General features: G+C 40.1%; 1 protein-coding gene across 2 annotated transcripts; it reads right to left on the reverse strand.

Moving 5' to 3' along the window:
* Positions 1–3,047: 3,047 nt before the first annotated feature.
* Positions 3,048–23,400, reverse strand: LOC115794414 (OX-2 membrane glycoprotein-like). 2 transcript variants are annotated; one of them, XM_030749931.1, is made up of 8 exons: positions 23,249–23,400; positions 21,513–21,596; positions 21,248–21,366; positions 19,502–19,825; positions 18,554–18,883; positions 16,192–16,476; positions 15,764–15,865; positions 3,048–4,606 (listed from the first exon to the last, which is right to left on the reverse strand). In XM_030749931.1, exons 3-8 carry the CDS (start codon positions 21,315–21,317, stop codon positions 4,602–4,604), a joined length of 1,116 nt encoding a protein of 371 aa, XP_030605791.1. In that variant the 5' UTR covers positions 21,318–21,366; positions 21,513–21,596; positions 23,249–23,400; the 3' UTR covers positions 3,048–4,601. The 2 variants fall into 2 exon arrangements, with proteins under 2 accessions (XP_030605791.1, XP_030605782.1); XM_030749922.1 differs by lacking the exon at positions 3,048–4,606 and adding an exon at positions 11,126–11,325.
* Between the last annotated feature and the right edge of the window lie 1,099 nt (positions 23,401–24,499).

The raw sequence follows: 24,499 nt of genomic DNA on the forward strand, positions 1-24,499 counted from the left end.
AACATCTCCCACCAACTGTCAGCACGGTGGTGGAGCGGTGATAGTTTGAGTTTGTTTTGCAGCCACAGGATCTGGACACGATGCGGTCAATGAACTCCTCTGTATACCAAATTATTCTAGAGTCAAATGTGAGGCCGTCTGTGTGACAGCTAAAGCTTGGCTGAAACTGGCTCATTCAACAGGGCAAAGGTCACAGGCACAGCAGCAAATCTCCAGCAGAATGGCTGAAAAAGAAAAGAATCAGCACAGCGCAATGACCCAGTCAAAAAGACCTTAAGAAAGCTGTGGGTAAACAAAATGTCAGTGAACTGAAGCGACACTGGAAAGAAGAGTGGGCCAAAATTCTTTAGGCTGTGGCTCATGAAGTAGAGCAGGTCCCCTACTAATCAGAGGGTTGGTGGTTCAATCCCCGGATGCTCCATTCTGCATGCCAAAGTATCTTTAGGCAAGATACTGAACCCAAGTTGCTCCTGATACATTCACAAGGAGTGACTTTCTGTGTCACATTCACACTGAATGTGACACAGCAAGCATTCAGATGTAGAAAAAAAAGTGCTTGTATGAATGGGTGAATGAGACATGCTGTATAAAGTGCTTTAATTACTCAAGTAAAGTAGAAAATTGAAGAACCATTTCCCACAATAATGTGACACACTGATAAAGTCATACAGAAAACAATTACTTCAGCTTGTGGCAGCTAAAGGTGCATCTACAAGTTGAATCATGGGCTGTTTCTCAGGCCAGCACAGAAACGTGTGAAAAAGAAACTAGTGTGACTTATGTTGGCACTCTATTGTGTTGTAAATCCAGAGTTGAACCTAAAGAACGTCACAGTGGTGGTGCCTTCAGGTGCTCCAGTTTGCTGCCACCAGAATCTTTATAGTTTTGTATTTTCTTATTAGTTTTTAGGCTCCGGCCTCCCTCACGATCCTGAAAAGAATAAACAAAAGAAGACACATGGATAGACAGATTTCGTTTTGACTTTTTTTTTTTTTAGTTTCAGTCAGTTTCCAGTGTGGGTTGGCTCGTTTCAGTTTAGTTTTTATTGCTTGAAAACGTTTTGGTTTCATTTTTATTACTCTCAGTGCTAGTTTGAGTCTTTTACTTTTGGACAACATTTGCCAAAAGGAAGATTTAGGAAACTCAGCGCAGGTGTTAGAATAAAAACACAGAACTTTGGGAAAGCAATTCACTCACAGCAAAGTCTCAATAAACACGACCATCAAAGCCTCATCATTTAGACTATGATAACAAATTTTACCAATTAACAAGTACCAAACTACGTGTATTTCCTTTATATTATTATTTAAGTTTAGTTTTACAAGTTCCCAAAACAGTTTCAGTTAATTTGAACTTTTCTTTAGAGATAAGGTGAGGAGTGCAGCCTTTCAGGAGGGGCTCAGAGCAGAGTCACTGCTCCTCCACATCCAAAGCAGCCAGATGAGGTGGTTCGCCATCTGACTAGGATGCCTCCTGGACGCCTCTTGGACGAGGTGTTTCGGGCATGTCCTACCCAGAGGAGGAGAGATTATATCTCTCCCTGGCCTGGGAGCACCTTGGGTCCCCCTGGATGAGCTGGTGGAGGAGGCTGGGGAGAGGGAGGTCTGGGCTTCTGCCCCCCAACCCGGCACCAGACAAGCGGATGAAAACAGATGGATGGATAGATTTACAAGTTCCCAAAACAGTTTCAGTCAGTTTTAACTTTTCTTAAAGTCTAGTTTTTATTTTAGTTAAAATGTTTTTTTCAAATCTGCTTTTAACTTTTAGTTTAATTTCAGTTATCTGTAACAACCTCTGCTCCCGCAGCCCAAAGAAATGCTTCTTTAGGTTAACTGGGGATTCTCGCTGTTTGGATGTCTGTCTCCCAAACTGGGTAAAGAGTTAGGAAAGTGGTTGGATGCACCTATTTCATGGCAGCCATTTTGACATGAAATAGTAGGAAACCACAGTTGCTGCTGATGATATTTCTCTATATGAGGTCATTGAATTAAAAATGAATCCAAAATCCAGTTTAAGGTTAAAAGCAAACATGCTGTAAGGTTTTTAACCCACTGCATGCTTCCAGGTTTCTTATTTTGGCGTGGAACGTGACTCCCAAATGACTCATTTAAATAATACTTAAAACACCAACCGTTGAAGTGGTTGGAGCTATTTTAAGCTTTAAATATTTACATTGGTTAGTCACAGATTTATTCTTTTTTCTTTTTTCCAAAGGCACTCGCAGGACCTGAGAGTGAAATAGTAAAGTCACAGCAGTGGGCAGTGGAGGAAATGAGTTTCAGTATGTAACACCCACAGTCTCCCATACATCGCTGCCAAACAATGTCAAGAGAATCCAAGCCGCTTTAAGAGTATTACTTCATACTATTGTGATATTCTTAAACAAACTCAATGAAAAGAAGCAGGGAAACAACAGCAGATGAAGTTTTTTATTTCTTTAACCCAGTGTTGATCCAATTTAGCTTCAGATTTATCTCCTCAGCACCAGTACAGGAAACATTTTATCAGATTTATTCATACAAAAACACTATAAAAGCAACATAAACAGCATGTTAGTTTCTTATTTTCAATGAAGACATTTATTAATATTTAAACCTTCAAACTGTGTTTACATACACGGATAACAGCTTTACTGTACGATTAGATGCTGAGTTTGTAAAAATAAGCTAATAACAGCCCACGCAGGCTGAAAACTTAACACCGGTGCTCCCTACAGTTTAACTCTGGAAGTTATAATACTGTACAGCAATGGCAGCAAATGTAAACACATATACACACAGACGCACTCCCGTGTTTCTTTTGCTTTTGAGTTACTCACCCAGACATGCACAAAGACACACAAACACCTTCAGTCTGTCACAGTTATGCAAACAGTATTTCTCAGGGTTCGTTGGGGCGGTGTTAACCACCGAGCACACAAAGGTTACGGGTCGACCACCCGTCCCTGTCCTGCAGGCGGCTGCTAAAAATAAGAAACCTTTCATTCTTTTCCACCACAAACCATCCTTCAGGGTGACTCACACAGGGCTGGTTTGCTAAAAGTCAGATTTTTTTTTTTTTTTTTCTTGTTGCCTCAATCTGCTTTTCCCGTAACTTGCAAGTTCATAATCAGCGGCCCTTTTAACCATCCCTCTCGTCTACGTGCCAACCACAAGCGAGCAGGGCTGTCAGGTGATGTAACAACCCTCGCGGTTGTCAGGCTGGTGGCCCACAGCAATCAGGCAAAGAGCAACTGATGTGGCTTGAAATTTTCAGCCACTGTAAAAGGTTTTGAAAAAATAAAGTGTTTTCACAATCAAAAAGTCCAAACAGTTTTGGTTGTTTCGGTTATTCTGTGTCATATTTTTTGTCTGTGGGCTCCCAGATTCAAAAAAGATTTTCAGTTAGTGTCTGACATTAATGTTGACACCGACAAATATTTCATCAACTTGAGTTTTGCTAGTTTAGTCACGAAAGATCGAAGTTTTAAAGGGTATAAGGCAGGATATAAAATTATATAATAAAAGTTATTGTCTACGGTGTTTGGAATGGAAGCTAACCAATTCCAAAATCATAAAAAAAAAATGTAGTTACAGTTGTGATCAGAAGTTTACATCCACTCATCATGGGCATGAATATGATGGTAATTTGGGGGCTTTTAATGATTTCTCTGAATTGATCTTTTTCCAGAATGTAACAATTGTACAGCAGACATCTTTAATGGCTTTAAAACACAAGAACTGGATGCACAAGTTTGAATTTATTTTATAATTTCTTGGATCCACACAAAATCAAAATGATAAAGTCTCAAGTATACACAGACACTGTCAAACAAATGCTTTTTATGCTGGTAAAGTGGAACTATCAGGTATAGTCAATCATGATCACTAATGAGGAGTTAAAAAACCTTGGCCTTGCCATATTTAGACATTGTACAACCTTCAGAAGCACAGATTTGAGTGAGTGTATGTATATATTTGAGCCTTTATTTATCATTTCAACTGTGTGGCTCAGAGAAAATCCTGCATCCTGGAAAAAGCAGCAGTTCAATAAAATCATTAAAAGGCCAAAGTTACTGTGACCTTCATGGCCATGATGGGTGGACGTAAACTGACAACAACTGCATGTAAATTTACATTACACTCAAGCATATGGCTACAAAAACTGGAAAAATATATATAACTTATCACCATTTGACATCTGAGAAATAGCTAACACACACGCGCGTGCGTGCGCGCACACACACACACACACACACACACAGACACACATTTTTTAAGGCAGGAAACACTGTTTTCTCCCAAACACTGGACCTCCGTGATGCCTCCTCATGCATCTGTAAACCTTTCTATATATATTACAAAAAGGGCTTCATCAACAATCACCTCTAGTGCTCTATAGTAAGTTTAATATCTAGCATTAAATAATGTGGTTTTAGTTCTGTTTACTTTGTATTAACATTGTGTCCACACTAGCAGTGCCCTCCCAGCCCAGCTCAGTGTTGGCTCAGCTCTGTTCCCTTCTTCTGAACACTGAACTGGAGGGCACGGTGCTGAGCAGCTAGGTCAGGCTCAGAGCTCCGCTGGACCTTCATCAAAGCAGCGGTGACGGCGGACTCCAAATCAGTCTGGACAGAAAGAGACAGACACACACAGACACACACACACACACACACAGTTATTTGGTCAGGCTGCACCTTTGTCTCGAGACCGCTGGAAAAATTTCCGCAGTGTTTCGTTTCCCACTTCAAAATCAATCCCACAATCCTTCCTCTGCAGCCCGCATGTCCTGCCAGGCTGTGACACCCTTTTCCTTGCAGGGCATTGCTGAGATTTCATCAGTAAAGAGTCAGGCCTTTTCACTTTGATAAAGGGAAACATCAAGTTTCCAGGATGTTTGCTCATTAGTCATTTATTACATGATACGAGTTTTCCATTGATTTTTAACACTAGCTAACACCCGCCCTACTGGAATACGTGCGCCTTTATTTCCTTTTTGGATGTAGGGCTGCACCGGCAGACAGTATAAAAGATGGCTTTCGCTACCATGACATGAGGAAAATTCATACCAATCCATCACATAACAGCTGAGACATTTCACTTTGGACAGAAGAGTTGCACAAGCTGATCAAAAATGAAAACCCCAGGCTATAGGGCAATGCCAGTAACTGAACTGTTTATAGCTCAGTCTTGTCATTGCAAATCCAAAGTGGCTCTTTAGCTGTGGCTACACATAATTCTTTGATTTATGTCCTAATTTTATTAATCAAGATGTGATGTTGGGAGTTGGCCTATAAAAAGATGAGTGTCATGGGTGAAAGGGTGTATTTACTTGATATAAATCCTGCACAGGAATGCAAAAAGAAACACAGCAAGCCCTCACATGTCTGTGCACGCAGAGTCCCCAAAACGCCCCCTCACATCTAAAAAGACCACATGCACAAAATAATGAAACGCTGCATGAATTCCACAGCCATAATTAATCCGCAGCCTGCCACACCTCAGTCTACATGTGGCAACAATGTGAGTTATTTTGGAAAGTCTACAGCGCTGAAGCAAAAATCGACACACGGAGCGTAAAAGCCAATTAGAGCATCAGTGACAAGTTGCCTCTGCTGTGAGTTAGTGGAAAATCAACACTGCAGACGGCAGTGAATGCTTGTTAAAGACTTCAATGTGCCGACCAGCAGGTGTCACCTTCGCCACATTAGATGAGTTTCCTGTTGAGAGCAGAGTTTGCTCCTCATCCTCCCTCTGATATCTTGGGAGCTGTCAGTTCTGCCCTCATGATTCAAGCGGCGACCGTGTTTGTGTGTCGGACCGGATGTGGTGCCTGCCCCTTATTTCCTCTGGTGCCTCAGATGTCGCTGAAAACATTTTCTTTTCATGATTAAAGATTTCACACTCTTATCTTCATCAGCTGTAGCTGAGCCACCCGTAGACCTTGCAGTTCACATATCTCCACTTGACCACGCCAAAAAAAAAAAAAAAAAAAACAGGCAAACACAGCCACAAATAGACCAGCGGGATTTTACTGGAAGAGGCTCCGGCCTCAGCCGTCCTTCCCAGCCGGGATCGAGGCAGGCAGGCTGCGATTTACACCCATTGTTTGAGGACAAACTGCTGGGGCCCATTTGTGGCTTTTTCGTGGTTTGCCTTCAGCCACAGACATTACAGTTCCTCGATGGGTCCACAGTGGGTTTCTGTGGAACTGGACGTCTCAGAGACTTTTGTCAACTATAGTTTTAGGGTTTTGCTTTCAGCCTGCTGCTGCACATTAGAGGATTTTCAGCTTTGCCACTAATTCAGAGAGGAGGTGCAGATTTCTATCTTGAGGCTAATTTCTGGCTAAAATTACGTGGTAGGAAATATTAAGGGAAATTACATTTCAAGCCTCTGACTAAGAACACAACGTAACCTGGAATAGTTTGAACAGCTCTGGTTATTTCACCAAAGAGGTTTTTTATTGTTTGTGTTACTTCCTCAGCACTCAGCAACATTTGAATCAAAACATGTTGTTTCTTGTTGGTTTGTGTTGATTATGTTGTTAATCATATCCAGCCCAGTCCCAATAAAGTAGCTTGGATAGAGTTAATGGACATATTAGTCGATGTTTTAACTGTGGTTGTTGCCTTTCTTTCCACAAATATTGAAGTTATTCTGGATGTGAAAAACAAGATTTCAGTATACGTAGAAAAGCTTTCATTGGGACGATCAACATCTTATGTGTAGCTAGCTCTAGCAATCATCTGCAATGATGGAGGCCCTCCAGGCCAAATGGGCGATGGCCATGTCCACGAAAACAGACAGACATGATTGATGCAACACCCAGACTGATAAGTAAATTACAATCAGGCCATATGAGATCCTTTCCAGGACAGAAACATGGACTGTATGAACAGAAGGTGCTAATGTCAAAAGAAATATCACTTTTATGTTTGTGTCATTCTTTGTAAGCTTCAACTGGTCAACTGCTGCTTGACTTGCTTGGCGAAATCTAGAAAACCATTGAGCAGTGTGTTTCACTGTGTTTTCTGATCCAGGTTTGCTTTTACTGCACTGGAAGTGTGTTTGGGATCACTGTCATGCTGAAAAACGAAGCCGTTGCCAAAAAGATGTTTTCCAGACAGCACTGCATGATGGATCAAAATCTGACGGTACTTTTCTGTGTTCATAATTCCATCCATAGATATTAATGATTTGAACCCATCAGACCTGTTGTCACTGATTTCTAGTCCAGTTCTTGTGTAATGTGGCATACCTCAGCCTTTCCTCCCTGTTTCCCTTCCGTAACAATGGCTTCTTGAAAGCTACCCTTCCGCTGAGACCATGTCTGATGAAGCTTCAGTGAACAGCAGATGGATGAACTGAAGGGTCAGATGCATCTCTGAGGTCCTGTGTCAGGTCTTTGATGGTTTTTTCCTGCTATTTCTTAAGGACACGACTTTCAGATACTGATCATCTGCTTTAGATAGTTTTTAGGCCTGCCACTTGTCCACTTTCCTCAGATTTTTTAAGGACACACTGCACACCATGCCAAGGTATGCTAGGTTTTTGGCTAGTAGCTCTTTGGGAATCATCTTTTTGGTGCAAAAATACTACTTTGTGAAACTGTTTTATCTTTTGCATTTTTCATAGAATCAACAAAAATAAATAGGAATTAAATTTTCAAAACCACTTTTATAAATTACAAGAAAGTCTGACTCCTTGAAAGCAACATAAAAAAAAAAAAAAATGGAGCAGCGGCCCAAGACTTTTGCACAGCACTTTACTGTATAAACTAGATCCCACTGTGGGAAGGATGCTTTGCAGCTGAATTTTTATGCATTAATATGCTTTGTTGTGTTTCTTTAAGTTGCAACCTGCTCCATTAACTGGAATTAACTTTTCTGCCAAGTCCATCAATGTTAATGACGACCTCGGCTGAATCACACGTGTCCAATGAGTCATCAAGTGATGTAGTGATCATAAAATGATCTGTATACATGAAGCTGCTGTGATGCCTGAGCAATAAAAAATACTTTAAAATGTATGAAAAAACTTGTCATGTTATTAAAAAATAAAAAACAGACATTTTGCATCACAGCTCTCACCCCATTAACTCCCATCTGAGTCACATCACAGTACAAGCCTGTGTTTGCTGCACATCACAGCCCGGCCAAGACTGGAAAATACATATAGTATGTGTGTGTGTCTGTACAGCTGAGTATGAGAGGGGACGTTGTTATCAACTGGGCAGCCTTTCAACTTCGGGCTTGTCGCTGCTCCCTCAACCAGGCCCCTTAATGTCTGCCTTCTTTCTTAGTCCAAGGGATTAGACCAAGAAAGAGGGTCTTTTCTTCTTCCTGCTAACTCCAGACAATCGCCACAATCACTTGTTATTCTGCTCAGGTCCCACAGAGTTGGAAAACAGGGAAGCTTGGGGTTCAAGGAATGTCTCAAGCAAACAAGAGCTTTATTTCCTGGGAAAAATCTATTTTTGCAATGAAGCGGCTGCAATCTATTCAACATATCCCACGCTGTATTTTCTGGTCCAACATGACACAATCAATCACAAGCTAAAACAGTATTTAAGACTGTCAGGACTGTCCCTAACAAAAACACAAACAATCCTAAATCAACAGCATGAATGGGGACTCTGCTGTGTGAAGTACGTGTGGGCGAAACCTAGTTTTGAAACTAGACATGAGGAGGTGACAAGAAGGCAGCGAGTCAGTGACTTTCCATCTCTACGATATCGCCTGCACAGCACAGCACATATTTCTTAAGATGAGGAGGAGGTGGGAGGGGGGGGTGCATCTTTTAAAACCATTAAATTTTTCAAAATAATATCGCAAACACCAAATGTCCTTGCAGGTATGACATAATTAAGCTGTACTGGAAGAGATTTTGTCTTGTGATGATACTTTGAGCCCACAATGGGGAAATTACAGTTAGTGACTTTGGTTGATGCGTGTGACACAAAAAAGAGCCATGAGAGCAGCCATGGGACAATCCTGACCTCGACACATCAGCTCCACTGTTGTTTTTCTTCCTTTACAGCTTTTGTTTGGCCAGCCAGAGCACCAGCTTCAAGCCAAGGAGTCTGCCAATGCAGCAGAAGTTAGAGTTTCCCTGCCTCCCTTTGGCGCGGAGTTAATTTATGATAAAGGGGAAATGGGCAACCACCCACACGTCACATTATACTTGCACCTCACGCAGTAATTATTGTGGGAAAGGTGTTAAGAGTAGGCGAAGTAGCGTCAATGACCTCTGAGGAAGCATGCTCCATGCCACCTAAGTGTGAAAAGTAGCTGTGTGCTGACCTTTTTGAGGGTATTTTCTGGTAACTGTTGAGTGTTTCATGGTTTGTCATTGTTAAAACAATTGAAACATCAGAAATTTTCCAATTTACTGTAATTCCATAAGAAAAAAAAAACAAAAAAAACCTGGTAAAATACACAAATTGTGTATCACCAGCTAAAAGCAACACTGCATACAGTGTTGCTTTTAGCTGGTGATGGACCATTGGTCATAACCAATGGTCCATTTTTATAAATCTTATTCTCGATTTTGTAAATTTGCTAACACGTTCACAGTAATGTGCAACTTAATAAACTCAGACCATAGCCTGTATACAAAAGATGCATGCCACTGTAACATCACCAGCTGTCCACCAACACTAGTGCTGGCTAGAAGGGGGAAATTAGTGGTTGTAAATGTGTTTATTTGTGCTCTAAAGAGCCTACTTACGAAAATTCACTATAGTTTCCTGGTTTTGATGCAGTAACCATGGTTTTACCATGGTACCTCATGGTGATTGCAAGTTACTATGGTCCTTCCCATAGTACTACTATGGTTTATTCGTAGCCCTTCATGGTAGCTGTGGTATTACTATGGTTTACATATAGCACTTCAAAGTAACTATGGGACTACTACGGTTTAAAAAAAAAAGATGCACTGCACTGTAAAATAGCTACCCTGACTTACATACATTAGTTAACTTTACTAGGTTATCAAAAATATGCTCTTATGACTTGTATTTATGAAATAACATTTACCGCCAACATGAAAGGTACAAAATACTTGCGTTTAGAGTGAACATTACTTAATTTAGACTTAAGCTCACTAGCAACAATAAGTAACCAGTGTCACTCCCACTGTGCATTATTAAGTTATTAAGCAAGTAAGCAAGTATGTAACAAATGCTATTGTTAGCTAGCGAATGCTACAACCGTTAGCATTCGCTAACAATAGCATTAGTTAGCTAGCTACCAAACCAAACAGGCATAGCCTGCTAAGGCCATGCTAAGGCAAGTTTAAGCAGTTTACCACCATAATCCTGTGATGAGCTTAAAAATTTCTAACAGTTTCAAAGCTTAGTTACTCATTTGAAATGCCCATCAAGTACTTAAAACACATTTTGACTTTGTACGTCAAAGTTGTTTTTTCAAGGAGCAATAAAGAATTTTTAAAGCATGAGCTCCGACTCTGATGGAAAAAAGAAAGATTGAGACATCTTTTTAGTCTGAATGACCACCTTGTAAGGTCTAATAAGCTTAAAATGTTACATTTCACATTTAAAAAATTTCAATACACTCAACATCGTTTAGAATTAGTTTAGAATTGAAATCAAATAGACAACTTTCAAAAGTACCTAGCTATTGTTTCCTAATATTTTTGGTCAAAATAACTAATCTGATTTTTAAAATTTTTTGGCTCCTATTAGGGAGAAGCTCTCGCTGTCCTCAGATTGGCACAACAGCTTTTGAGTGGGTACTTGGATAAAATTTGAAAGTTGTCTATTTGATTTCAATTCTAAACTAATTTGATAGAACTATTCACACAGATTACAGAACACTTAAGTTTTGGGAAATTGGACCAGGGGTTCACATTCTAGAGGGATTTTAATCCAGCAAATCTGGGGGCAAGTCGTTAATACATTTTAATGGTCAAACAATGAAAAAACTGTGATTTTATTCTACGATTTTGAAATAAAACATAGTCCATCTTCAAATAGGCTTTCAATCACTTGCTTAGCAATTGCACAGGTACCTATAAGATTTAGGATTGCATTTACATTATGACCCTGGCATTAGCACTTAACCTGGACCTTTAACCTTCAAGGTCACGCGGTCATGACTGTGAAATTCTGATCATATCCGAAATATAGATAGATATAATATAGATATAAGTAGTATATCAAAATGAAGTGAATTTGACAAAGATTATGAATCTGCAAATGAAAAAGGATGAAGGACTCATATTAGCCAGAAATTACTTGTAAAACCTCCTCCTATAAGTCAAAACTTGATTCCAATGATTATCAGTAAGAACATGAAAATACGCCTTTGTCTTCATCAGGTTCCTGAAAAGAAAATGAAAATTGAAATATTTATCACATTTGTATAATATTAATCATATTTGTATTAAAATATTTATATTTAATATATCTTTAATATATTTATTAGTTATATATTTTTAATATATTTATTAGAAATTGTATTTAGATTTTTTTATTAATCTGATCCATTACAACTTGTATATTTGGGATAAAAACAAGTAAATAACTTCACACATTGATCAAAAATAATAAAACTTGTTTTTTCGGTAATTCCTGGTACCTCGCAAATGTCACTCGACAAAGGAGGTGCCTAGTAAAGTGCCGGTGTGGTCGAATTATAGTTTCAAACTTCATAGTTTTATGATTAAGGGACCAGTTAATCAATATAGAGGGTTTTCTTGGTGGTATGAGGGGTGTGAGTGTGCAAGACACTGGGTTAAAATTCACCTTTCTTTGTAAAAATATAACTTTTTTTTTGAGAAATCGGATCTGAACCAGACAAACTTTGGGGGAGACCCCCGACGCCGGAGAATTAAAATGATGTCATATCCGGACACCAGGAGATGCGGGTTTCTGTTTTTTTTTAACGTTCATCGCAGAGCGAGTCAACACAAATCGCTAATGCTTCCCCCTGGTGTCGTAACACACTGTTGGCATGCGTGAGTGGGTCTATCCAAGTACCTACAATAACTGCAGGTTGAACTTTCCTGAAATTGTTCTTTTTTATTTAAAAATTGTTCTGTAATAACCGTGTGACACGTGCACATACTAAGTAGCGCGTGGGTAACCTACATATGATATCAGTGAAAATCCCTTTCAACTTCGTTTTTTTAGAACAAGTGCTCAGAGTTACTGAAGAGCTGCCTTGTGAATGAAGGCCCAGTGCACTAGAGGTAAGATACCAGTAGCCTATATCTGGAGGACATTTCATCCTAAAGAAACAGTTCACCTATAATGAAATGCAGTCATCATCTACTCTACTTACTTATAATCTCCTTTAAAAATATTTGTTGCAGATGCATTGGACCTGTAAGCAGTACCTGTTTTCTGTAGACAAAAGTGGACAGTTGTTTTAGGCGACAGGACACTGTCGCCTAAAACATGGATGTTTTAGTCAGCAACAACCTATACCATGTCTTACCATGTATTTGGCCACACTGCCCCAACCCTGTTTAGTCAACATGTTTTTCGCTGTGTGATGTAGGTGTTTGCGGAGGTCAGTAGAATAGTCACCAACAACCTACACACAGTGTTTTATCAAGATCTTCAAGAGAAAGAAAGGAAATGTGGGGACAGATCCTGGCAGAGTTGATGCAACAACTAGATGCAGTGGTAGGTCTCGTCTTCTTTTGTCTTTATTTACCATGCTAAGATGACATCACATAGTGATTGCTGTTTTGCTGCCCTTTCATGCAGAAACAATGGTTGGAAACAATTGCCTACTTTTTGCAACTTCCAGCGATCCTATAGCTAGAATTGATATGACTCATCATTGAATGACATATCTAATTACATATTTTCAAAAAATATTTGCAGTTTCACCACAGTTTTACCACAAGTTTGACTTTCTTGGCTTAAAAATGTATGTTTTAAATTATCAGCTGATTTTTTAATTCTTGTCACAACTCAAAAGAGACCAAAAGGTATTTTTCTCTTCATTCACTGCCATTCATATTTTTGTCTGCTCGAAGGTCTCATGAGGTCCACTGGAAGGGTTGTGACTTGGTTAAGCTAATTACTAATATGTTAATACTGTACAGTGTTAATTAATTGTTGTCTCTGCGGTGTAAAGCAGCCAGTTCATCTGATGCAGCACTGCATCATTCATTTTCTTGGACAAATAGCCCTTAAATAGCCTGGAGGTGTTTTTCTTTTTTTGTGATTAATATTATTAGAGAATGCATATAATTTCACACTTACAGTTTATTGTCCTGTTGTTGAAAAACAAATAATGGACTCACTAAGTGCAAACCGGAAGAGATGGCATGTCCCTGCAAAATGCTGTGATAGCCATGCTGGTTTATTTTGCCTTGAATTTTGAATTAACCACCAACATTGTCACCAGCAAAGCACCACCTTACCATTACATCGTCTCTTCAGTGCATCACAGTGGGAAACACACATGTGGAAACCATACGTTCACCTTCTGTTTGCCTCACAACGACATGGTCCATAGAACCAAAAATACCCAAATATGGAGTTTTACTGAACAACAGATGTCCACTGTTGTGTCCATTTCTTCTGTTCCTCGGCTCAAGTTATTTTTTTCCTTTTTGTTGTTCTTCCTCTTGGGCCACAAAACAGAAGGAATGTCCTTTGATGAGTCCAAATTTCAGATTTTTGTTTCCTTGCACCATGTCTTTGTAGGGTGGACAAAAGGTGAGCAGATGGTTTTTACATGTGTGTTTCCCACTCATCGTGGAGGAGGTGTGATGATATTGGGATACTTTGTTGGTGACACTGTTGGTTATTTATTTAAAATCCAAGGCAAACCTAACCAACATGCCATCCACAGCATTATTCATGGCCATTTCAGCTGGTTTGCACTCAGTGGGACCATTATTTGTTTTTCAACAACAGGATAATGATCCTACACCTCCAGGCTATCTAATGGATATTTATTTATTTATTTATGATTTAATGATTTAATGATTCTCCTGTTTTTGATTATTCTTATGTGGCTTTTTTTGGTAGCTTGATAGATGTATGAAGTAGGATTTTTAATTACATTTGCTATTGCATTAGAATTAGCCTATTCAATGTTTAATGTATGCATTATTGCACTACAGTTTTGTGAAACAGATTAATGGAGCTATAGATTTAATTAAGAAAACCATAGTTTGTAAAAACCATGGTAAAATCATGGTTTGGAAAGACCATGGTAAAATAAAACCATGGTAAAAATCATAGTAAAATATAAACCATGGTAAGAACCATGGTTTATGACCAAGGTTATAAACCATAACTGTAGTCAAACTATGATAAAACCATAGTAATAAACCATGGTTCCCATGATACCCAAAAAACCATGACAACTATGAAAAACAGGAAACCATGGTAAACCATGGTTATTTAACCATAGTAAAACCATGGTTATTTTCATAAGAGGGGGACTGACCCACTTTTGAAGGCCGCCTCAAGTGGCCATTCGAGGGACTGCGTCTGGCATTTTCTTGCTGACATTGTTTTTCAGTTCCTGATGTTCCCTCATAATTCTGAAATGTTATTTATTCTCCCATTGGTACAAATACATAGATGGTTGCTGTTAATGCCGGCTTAGTTTTATTTAAGTCGGAGTTATTAAACTTGGAAAGTCACCATCAACTTTCAAGGTAAGCATGTAGAAAATAGCTGCTTATTTGCACATCCAGGAGTTAAGAAACAACATTATTATTCACTTGGAGTCAACCCTTTTTAAGCTCTGCATTTGGTCTCCTCCAACTCATGAGGAAATATTAGGCTCTTCAGTTGCTAAATATTCTACTAAGTTCTTTAAATTAGTCTCTAACACTGTCCTCTGGTTGGATCTAGTCAGTCAGTTAAATTTTTTGGCTAATGAGCGTAAACTAGAGCTAAAAAATGCTTAAAAGCTAAATGTAGTTAAAAGGAGCTAATGAGTTAATGATACAGCAACCTCCTTTGTATACAAGCAGTCAAGTGTTTGTTTTTTATTTTATTCATTTACAAATAAATCAAATATAACAGTAAAAAAAAGCATTAAGTTGAACTTTGACTGGAAAACAGGTTTTATCAGTCAGTTGTTGTCTGTCCTATTGTAGTTCTTGGAGGCTGGCTTGGGGCGTCACAGCCCATAAAACGCCAGGATGTTTTCGGTTCATGTAACCAGAAGAAATTTGGACACTTCATCACAGTCACTGTGACAAGAGCCACTCAAAACTTGGCCGGCACAGCAGGCCACAAGACAAACACTGCATATCAGCTGAGGATTTTTCTCCCATTCCAGACATCCTTCAATAAAGGACAGCCTGGAAAAACTAAAGTATAGCAGAGTTTTTTTTTTTTAAATGTCAGCATGTCTATTAGATGTTGCTGGTCATTTTTTTAGTTCTGCTTCTCATACATATAATTACACAGTCCCTCGTGAGGGCTTCCCAGAATAACTTCAGTGTTTTGCTAAACTTTGAGGGAATTCCTCAAAGTGCTTCTTATTGACTTTCTTCACCCATGTTTTCCTGAGCTACTAGGATTCAAAGTGGCAGCCATAAAAGGGAAAATCCATCTTTATATACTCTCGTAACAGAACTTTGTGTATGTTTGATGACAGGCTCTAATTTATTATCATGCACACACTCCCTGCATTTCCAAAATGCCTTTAGGAAACCACTAATCAACAAGCACGACCTTGTTGCAGCAAGCCAGTGCAAATACTGGCACTCCAGCTATTTAGGAGAAGTGCATGTGGAGCTTTTCTGAGACGCGAAGCTGCGGAGTTTGGACTCACCGTCAGTACAGATGAAGCACTTGCAGAGACACACACACAAGCAGAGGAGGAGGACCGCTGCCACACCGCACACGGAGAGGAGGATAACCATGGCTGAACCCACTGTGGCACACAAACAGACAAGCTCACATTTCCTCCAACACACTGATGATGTCTAAAAGTAGGATATGTATTATGTATGGCATCTGGACTAAACATGTTAGGTGATGTGGTGAGAGAATAAAGGTTCTCTTCTACAAAAATAATCCTTCCCGTACGATGTGACATTACAGGATTCAGGACCCCATCAAAGCAGCCATAATTACCCAGGACTAAAATAGCAGAGGATTCACATTTGTCAAAAAACGCTTCTGTTCCTCTGCAAGGAGCTTTTACACATTATAGAATATAACATATCTGGACAGAGATATCATTCAGGAGCTCCTCACTGTTTGTGTTGAGGGACAGCGTCAGGGGTTTCTCCAAACCCTGGTGGTGCACGATGCACTTAATGGACAGGTCACTGAACAGCCCCGAGTGGAACAACAGCGTGCTCGTCACTATCGTCGTGCCATCGCCCTGATCGTAGGCTGATGAAATGGGCGGCCCCAGCGTTCGGTTGTCATCGCCGACGTTCCACACGATCTCTGCCACAGGTCGGGACTGGGCCGTGCAGTTGGCCTCGGTGATCCCTGAGGGTGAGGTCACCTGGCTCACCTCCGGTTTGGGTAACACTAGGGAAAAGACAAACCGAGTTAGTGGCCGCTTTAAAATGATTTTGCCATTTTGTTTCGGTCATTTTCATCTTGTGTCAGTTTATTCTTTCTGCAGTCTTTTAATTACACCACAAAAAGCAAAGATTTGTACATCAGCCTTACTAATGGAGATGGACAGAACATCGCCTGTCAATCTCTCTGCCCCGAGGACACCGTGACACAAGTCGTCCTCTGACGGGCCGGCCTGGAAACAAAAGCCAGACAGAGAAAAGAGGCCGAGCAGCTTTTACTGACTGCGTGTGTGTTTATGTGTGTGTCTGATTTCTTTGGGTCCAACAGTTCAGACAAAAGCAAAGCCTGTTTAGCAGAGCAAAATACGCGCACACACACACACACACACAAACTCACACGCACACACACTGAGGCCTTGTGTCTAGGAAAACAGTGAACCACTCATCCCCTGGACTCTATCCCACATTAATCACCACTTTCCCCTCAGTGACACCCCTCCCTCATTATCACTCCAAAAACACACACACACACACACACACACACACAGGAAGAGCAACAACTACTCACACTCCTGGAACGTTTGCTTATGACCACCAAAAGTCTAAAAGTGGTCTAAGCACCTCTCTGGCACAGAGAAGAAAAAGAGGACCAGAGTAAGTGTTGGGACACGAGGCGTCGTCTTCACAGTTAATCAGAACAGTAGTTAATGACCCTTTCCAGCACCTCTCACCTCAAAGCTGCCTGTGGTTTGTTTATGCACTGCTCTTCCATTTCCTGAGCTATATATGGGACCCACACAGGCACACACACACACACAAGTACACATTTCCTTTCAGCCTTCAGTATATCCCCAGTGTGGTACGAGAGTGTGAAAGGCGAGGCTGAGGCAGTAGACAGGCACCAGCACCAGCACACTGAACCTGAACTCCACAGGCCCACTTTGATTTTCTGGTCTGTGCATCATGCCTTGTGTTGGGGTTAGAGGCAGGTTTAGGAAAGAAAGTTTAGAAAACCAGCTTAGCCTAGCAGGATGTAACACTGGCTCATGCTAGATGCTCCTGTAAATCAATAAATGATTAATAATACTAATAATATAAGTTTCACATTCGGAGGTCCGTGTTTCATGTGGAGAACTAACAATAGTGATCTTCATGGAACAATCAGTTTGGTCAGCTCAGTGGAAAGGCAGGTCCCTCATCATTTAAAGTTCTTGGCAGCGTATTCTTTTCTTTGTAAATGACAGGGAACAAAGATTAATGGAACGGATGGAAACACGGGCTCAACGCTGCACTGATCAGCAAAATATTTATGACATTTCCTGGAAACAGCTCACATTAGTCACACCTAGCCATTTCCAGATTTCCAGAAATAGCCTTGTTGCATGGAATTTTTTGATACACCTGGGAGCGCCTTTCATAAAAAGTTGTAGGTGTCCCTACTAATTTTACGCTACATAACTCAAGAGAAGCAGACAGCAGATTATTATTTCAGTATGCCGTCATTTATATTTGCTAGTAAATGCTCCATACTCCAGTACTGTTTGTGCCTGTGGGTGCTGTTGGCTGTGAAATCAAAATTACACTATACATTTATAAAGACTTCATATATATGCGTAAACTATAGGTGCAAAAAAAACCCAAAAAACAAAAAACAAAAAAACAAGTAATTTTACTCTGTTGCTAGGTGGTTGCCTGGTAACATGGTGATGCTGTCCTGCCCTCTTTCTTACATCTTTCTCCATCTGAGTGAAATTATAGTAAAAAGTAAAAAGTATTCAGAAAAATAAATACTCAAGTAAAGTACAGATACCGGAAAAATCTACTTAATAATGAAGTATTTATACTTCGTTACGTCCCACCTCTGGAAAGAAGGTGTAATAGGGTGGAGGTGGGCTGCAAAGTGGCTTGCAGGTGGGCAGCAGCTGTCATCAACTTAAATAGAAGGCCCTTTATAAAATTTACCAGCAAGATGTGTAGAAGGGTATCAGCTGACATGCTGAGTAACAAGTTCCGTTAAAAGGGAGCACTTTCCAATTAAGAAATACAGCAAAACAAACAACAAACAAACAAACAAAAAGTCTCACCATAAACAGAGAGGCAAGCCCTGGCGGTCTGGGTCCCATCTGGGTACGTGTGGAACTCACAGGTGTAGCAGGCCTCGTCCTCTGTTCGCACAGCCTCAATGGTCAGCGTGGTGTCTCCCAGGGTTCGACTCAGGCTAACCCGACCCTTAAACTGATGCTCTATTTTGTAGTGGTTGTGTTTAGCAAAGGAGGCCACAGTGGCGGTGTCGCCCTGCTCGGCCGTCTTCCTCCACAGGACCTGTTGAACCCTTTCAGGGAGGTTGTACCAGCAGGAAAGGGTGGTCGGCTTCCCACTTATGGCTGTCTTGTTGCCATCCAAATGCACTTGGCCTGGCACAAAGAAAGTTCTGGTCAAATCAGCTTGTTTTTGTTTATACAGCACATTTTAAAACAGGGGGGGGGGGGGTTGATCCAAAGTGCTTTTCAGTGATCAAATATGTAAGTAACAGTTTATTATGACATTCATTGACTGCGTGCAGGTTTTGGGGTAGAAGAAAAAGTGAGAATAGCGTGCACATTTAGCAGTAACAACAGGAAGCACTAAGGTTAGCAGGCTGGGTGGGCTCTCTGGCTCCTGCTGATCTGGGAGTCCAGACTTTAACTTGCTACTTCCTGTTTCAAACCATTTTGCGACACATAGGCAAAACAAAGCCTCTAATCAGGACACTGTGCAATGTGACTTCTACAGATAAACACAATTGCAAAAAAAGGCTTTGACTTTATTATAAAGGCACAAAAGTTCAAAAGTCAGTTTGCGCTGCAGCCTTGAAAAATGCTTACTGAGGACTGTTGTTTTTTAAGAAAGCAAAAGGAAGGAGCTCTTATGGAAACCTTCATTATCTGAGACTAAAGCTATTTTATTAGGATTATCACAGAATGAACACATTCCTAAACAACTGCTCTGAGGGTAAAGGTAGATTTAGATGCATTTGCAGGTTTTAGTCTCACCAATGACATTGATGCATATCGAGCCTTTTTGCTGGCCTGTGGGGTAAACATCAAAGATGCACTGGTAGCAGCCGGCATCAGTGGGTTGCACCTTCTTGAAGGTTATGTAGCTGGCGCCGTTCCGGGAGACAGTGAGCTTCACGTTTGGGTCTTGGTGACTCAAGCGGGGTGGCACGTTTTGCTCATATGCTAGAATGACCTTGTTGAGCCTGTTGACCCAGCGCACCTGGTGGACCTTATCACCTGGTTTCGTTGTGATGTTGCAGCCAAGCAGGAGGGGGCGACCTACGTTTGCGGTCAGACTGGCAGGAGCTAAAACCTGACCTGAAATAAGACACAGGCACCAAGTCAGCTCCTGTAACTCTAAAGATTTTCTGGGTGTTCTGGGTATATATTTTAAAAAGTTAAACACAATTCATATGAAATATGGCTAATATTTTTGCTGTAATATGCACAGTTTAAAAATACTATGAGTCTGTACATTAAAGTGAAAGTGTGAGGGCTTGAAAAGAAGGGAACTGGAGGTCTTTATTCAAGAAAGTAATTCTTCTTTGAAGCAAAAAAGAAATCCAGTTCCTGTCTTTTCAAGCCCCCATACTACCATGACCTTAATGACCAAGAACCCACACACACTCTTTGTTGTAAAAATTCCATCCATCCATCCATTGCTGCTTATCTGGGGCTGGGTCGTGGGGGGGGGGGGGGGGGCAGCAGTGGAATGGAATTATAATAAACATCAAATTCTTTATTCCGAAAAGTAAAGAAAATACAGGCATGTTTTTTGCAAAGTGTACTTTTTCTGACATGTCTTAAAAAAAAAAAAACTTATCTTATTATAAATATTATTATTTTTAAATGCACTATTTCCCTGCTGTAACTGGTCAAAGTAGAGCTACAGTGCAGTCAGTGAGGACTGCATTCTTTCTCCTGTTCAGTAGGGGGCGACTCTGCTGGTTACATAGAGAAGTCCATTTGTATTTAAAAAAAAGAAAAAAAGATCCCAGTTCTCTTTTGATTTATGGGCTCAGTAAAGACTTTCCTGGTGATTTATGTTCTCAGCTCAAGTCTTAATACAGTGTGGAGTTCATTTAATAAATTATGATCCAGCTTAGAGTAAACTAGACTATCAATTGTTGTGTGCCTTAGTGTGAGGCTGCCTCATTGCTCTAATATTACAATGCCTTGTGTTTGGTTTGTAACTTGTCACATGTGGTTAAAAAACAACAAAAAACAACAAAAACAAGGACAGATAAAAGCTGACAAAAATTCTGAACCATATGGTAATGACATGATGGCTAAGTCCATCTTTTATATACAGCTTTTAATAAATTTGCTGCTGTGCAAAATATAGGAAAATTATGCATCAAACTAACAAATCTAGCAGGGTTTTAAGAAATTATACAGCTATCACATAAATACTGTGGAGAATGAGCACAAAATTTTCTAAAGCACCAGGATGTATAGAGTTACTTTCTAGCACTGAGGAAATGGAGCCACACAAAACAGGACTCACTATGGAACGACATGAACAAACTAAAGTTAGATTTTTCTCTTTCTGACTTGTGCAATCTCTGGCATTCATCTCCACAGTTTGTAAACATATATTTTCTTCTGCAGGCAGCTTAGTGCATTGGGAAACTTTTGATTACAGTAGCAAGTGTAATCATCTTTAAAAAAAAAAAAAAAGGCTATAATCCATTTTGTGAACAACAACAAAAAAAAAAACCCCACACACATCTGGAATACCTTGCGTCGTAGAGACAGCTGCTCCTACGGTCCAGAGCAGCAGACGCAGCGGGAGAGAGGGCCCACACATGGCACACTGAAGCAGGGTAACCAACTCAAATGTTACATCCAGGCTCCAGCTGCGAACACAAACACAGTCAGGGAGTTTGAACAGCTTCAACCGCAACCTAAATCTCAGCAGGAAACCTCAAGATTAAGCACTTTTTACAGCTTCTGGCTACATAAACCTGACAAAGAAAGAGGAAACAATATCCTAAAATCATACCCCTGTCAGCTGTCCAGTGTTCTGACTTGTTGAGCCGCTGCTGGTCAGCACAGCAGCAGCTGCATCGCACTGGCACACTGGCTGCTGTAATGGGAAAAGCCAGAGTTCGACATTAGAAAAGACCTCAGCCTCATAGGAAATTACACTCTCTTTCCTTAGTAGACAGATAAATAATTGATGAATTAAAAAAATAACTTTTTGGGGGGAATATATCCCACGGTTAGTTTCCTATAAAAGTTGCTGCTATGGTGATGTATAAGCATCAATAACAACAACAGCAGCTGCTGATCCAAGGACATCACCTGGGGTGTAATGGGGGGTTTAACATGTTAATGAACAGCGTGTGCTCAGCCCGGTGAGCCCATAATTATCCAACAACGCGACACAAGCAACCTCTTACATGTCTAGACAACATCAAGCCCTCAGGTTTCAAATTTGATACCTGAAACCTCAAAGAAATTACAGTGGCCGGATGATGATGCAGGACGGGCTTAGGGTGCATTAGTCATTAAGGTGAGCACAGCATGCACGTGTATATGTAAAGCAGAGGGTGTGCAATCACAGCACAAACACCAGCCAAGCCCAGCAGTGAGTAAGCTGTAAACATCGTAGTCGGGCAAAGCTCCACACTCATTGTTTCAGAGAGACAATAGAAAGCCACCGCTGTGACTGTATTTGTGAATTGTTCTGGGCTCACACCAGCTCTCCACATCCTGGAGAAAAAAGGTGGAATCTGCCACAAACCGGCCTTTGATCAGACTCCCTGTGAGGCAGGTGAAGTGGACTTACTGGTAAAGATTTGTCCCACCTAAACCACAAGACAGACCAGGTCCAGACCTCACAGCTTTATGGGTGTTATTTCGCATCCTTTACTGCATCGACCATCTGGCTTCAAGCATGCTGCCTGCTCCTGTTGGGCAACAGTTAAATCACTTTTCCACCATAAACGTCTACTGATGTCTGGCCAGATCTCATTCAGTCAACCAGCAGTAGGCTTTTATTGTGAAAGTCCAGCTTAATGAAACTGAGTATGATTTTTTTTGTTTGTTTGTTTGTTTTACATTTTAGGCACGCTTTGCAACTTCTTCACTCAAAGGCAAGTCATTATTGGAAGACACAATAAGTGAGACAAGTGTCTGCTGACAAGAACGCTTCATGAGCACCAAGTGGGGGGAGTGAAACCAGGGTGCCAACCAAAGTGTTAAAAATGTGCCCTACACCCTGATGTGCACCGAGTATGTTCCTTGAACAGGTTCAAAAAAATGATAATTTTCCCCAGAATTAAAAACAAGGTCATCACGTTTATTTTTCAAATAACCAAACTATTTAACTCCTTCTCTTGACAGGTTTACCGTGGGGGAAATCCTTATAGTTGTATAAAATAATAGCGACAGATCAATGTGACGCATCAAAAACCAACAAAAAAGCCATTATCGCCCCTTCAAAGCACTTTGTGCACCAGGTGCAAAAAAAGGGAAAAATGTGATAAAGTGAGACTTTATAATAATTAAACTATTTTTAAAGCACTTATACAATCATCGTATTTCAATTAGATGAAGAAAAGCACTTAGAAGAAGGTCAAAAATGCTGTGAAGAGTTTCACATACTGACTGCAGATGGGTCCAATTAAAATGCAAAACCATGCAAGTGTTACATTTTCAAAGAATTTCGATTCACCGTCGCTCCGGACGGAGCTGTCAAGAATTTTGCAGGATTAAAAAAAGCATGAAACTTACCCGCTGACAGAGTTTGGTCCGCAAAGACGAAGCCCAGAATCCGGTGATCTCACTGTGCTTCAGGTAAGCTGAAACTGGAACAGCATAATCCAGAGTTCATACATTAATCCAGCACTCGCTGATTTCCTTCTGCGTCGTTTCAGCCCATAAACTCTGCAAACAGCCTCCTGAGGATGGGAAACATGAATGACAGAGACCCCTAGAGGCCAAATTGCGCAACTGCTGTCAAAGAAATCAGGAAAGATTTAAGAGCTGAAGATGTGATTTTTTTATTATAGATAATCCGCTACAAAGAAGCTCACAAGACTTTGGAGAAAAATAGTTAATTATTTAAAGCGTAAGTAAATGCAGTTCAGTTCAACCATGCTGTAATTGCATGCAGCATATTACAAAATGGATTAAAATCATTCAAAATATTTCTGGGTCATCATAAGTTTTTTTTTTTTTTTTTTTTTATTTACTTTATAGATTATTCTGAGGAAAAACGGTCATGACCCAAAAACCTATTTTTTTGTGGCCCAAGCCGTCTTCCATAACATACACGTTTTTTAAATGTAACAGAAAGAAATAGAAGAAAATATGAAGGTGAAAACAGTTCTATAAAACGATTTATTTCTTGAACCAAAACAAAAAGAATATATATGTATGTATATATATATATATATATATATATATATATATATATATATATATATATATATATATATATATATATATATATATATATATATATATATATATATAATTTTTTTTAACAACTTCATTAAACACAACAGTAAGACACACTTTGAGTGTATTTTACAGACAGCAGTGCCGTCATTTGATGGAGAAATTGAGGTTACTGATTTTCAGCGTTTGTCTCATGCAAACTGACTGAAAACTGCTGAGAGCAGATGAGTTCTGATTAATTACTGTTAGCAGCCATAGAAAGGAACTGACAGCAAAATCTTCTGTGTATCTCATTTCATCCAGTGGGAGGCGCTACAGTTTCGTCCTGTTTCCATTGATGCCTCTGATCTCTTCATTACTGTAAATCAGGGAACGTCAGCTGGCGCCCCGCGAGCCACATCCGGCCCCCCAAAATGTACCGAAATATTTAAAACATATAAAGCTGAGGCATTTTATCATAACATGTTTGCCTTTACTGGTGGAAAACTGCTCTGAATGTTTTCAGCTAAATATGAAACAATGACTCAACTCTGGCCTTTAACAGTAACTCAGTGAAACATCTCTGCTGTGGCTGTCAGAGAG

The sequence above is a fragment of the Archocentrus centrarchus genome, chromosome 2 (assembly GCF_007364275.1).
Source record: "Archocentrus centrarchus isolate MPI-CPG fArcCen1 chromosome 2, fArcCen1, whole genome shotgun sequence".
NCBI classification, from domain to species: Eukaryota; Metazoa; Chordata; class Actinopteri; order Cichliformes; family Cichlidae; genus Archocentrus; species Archocentrus centrarchus.

Excerpts from the sequence above, each read along its gene's own strand:
- LOC115794414 (XM_030749922.1), bottom strand. The coding sequence starts at position 21,317 with ATGTGTGGGCCCTCTCTCCCGCTGCGTCTGCTGCTCTGGACCGTAGGA. Across the intron at positions 19,826-21,247 it reads AGCTGTCTCTACGACGCAAG|GTCAGGTTTTAGCTCCTGCC; the intron begins GTATTCCAGATG and ends GTCTTATTTCAG. Across the intron at positions 16,477-18,553 it reads GGCTTGCCTCTCTGTTTATG|TGTTACCCAAACCGGAGGTG; the intron begins GTGAGACTTTTT and ends TCTTTTCCCTAG.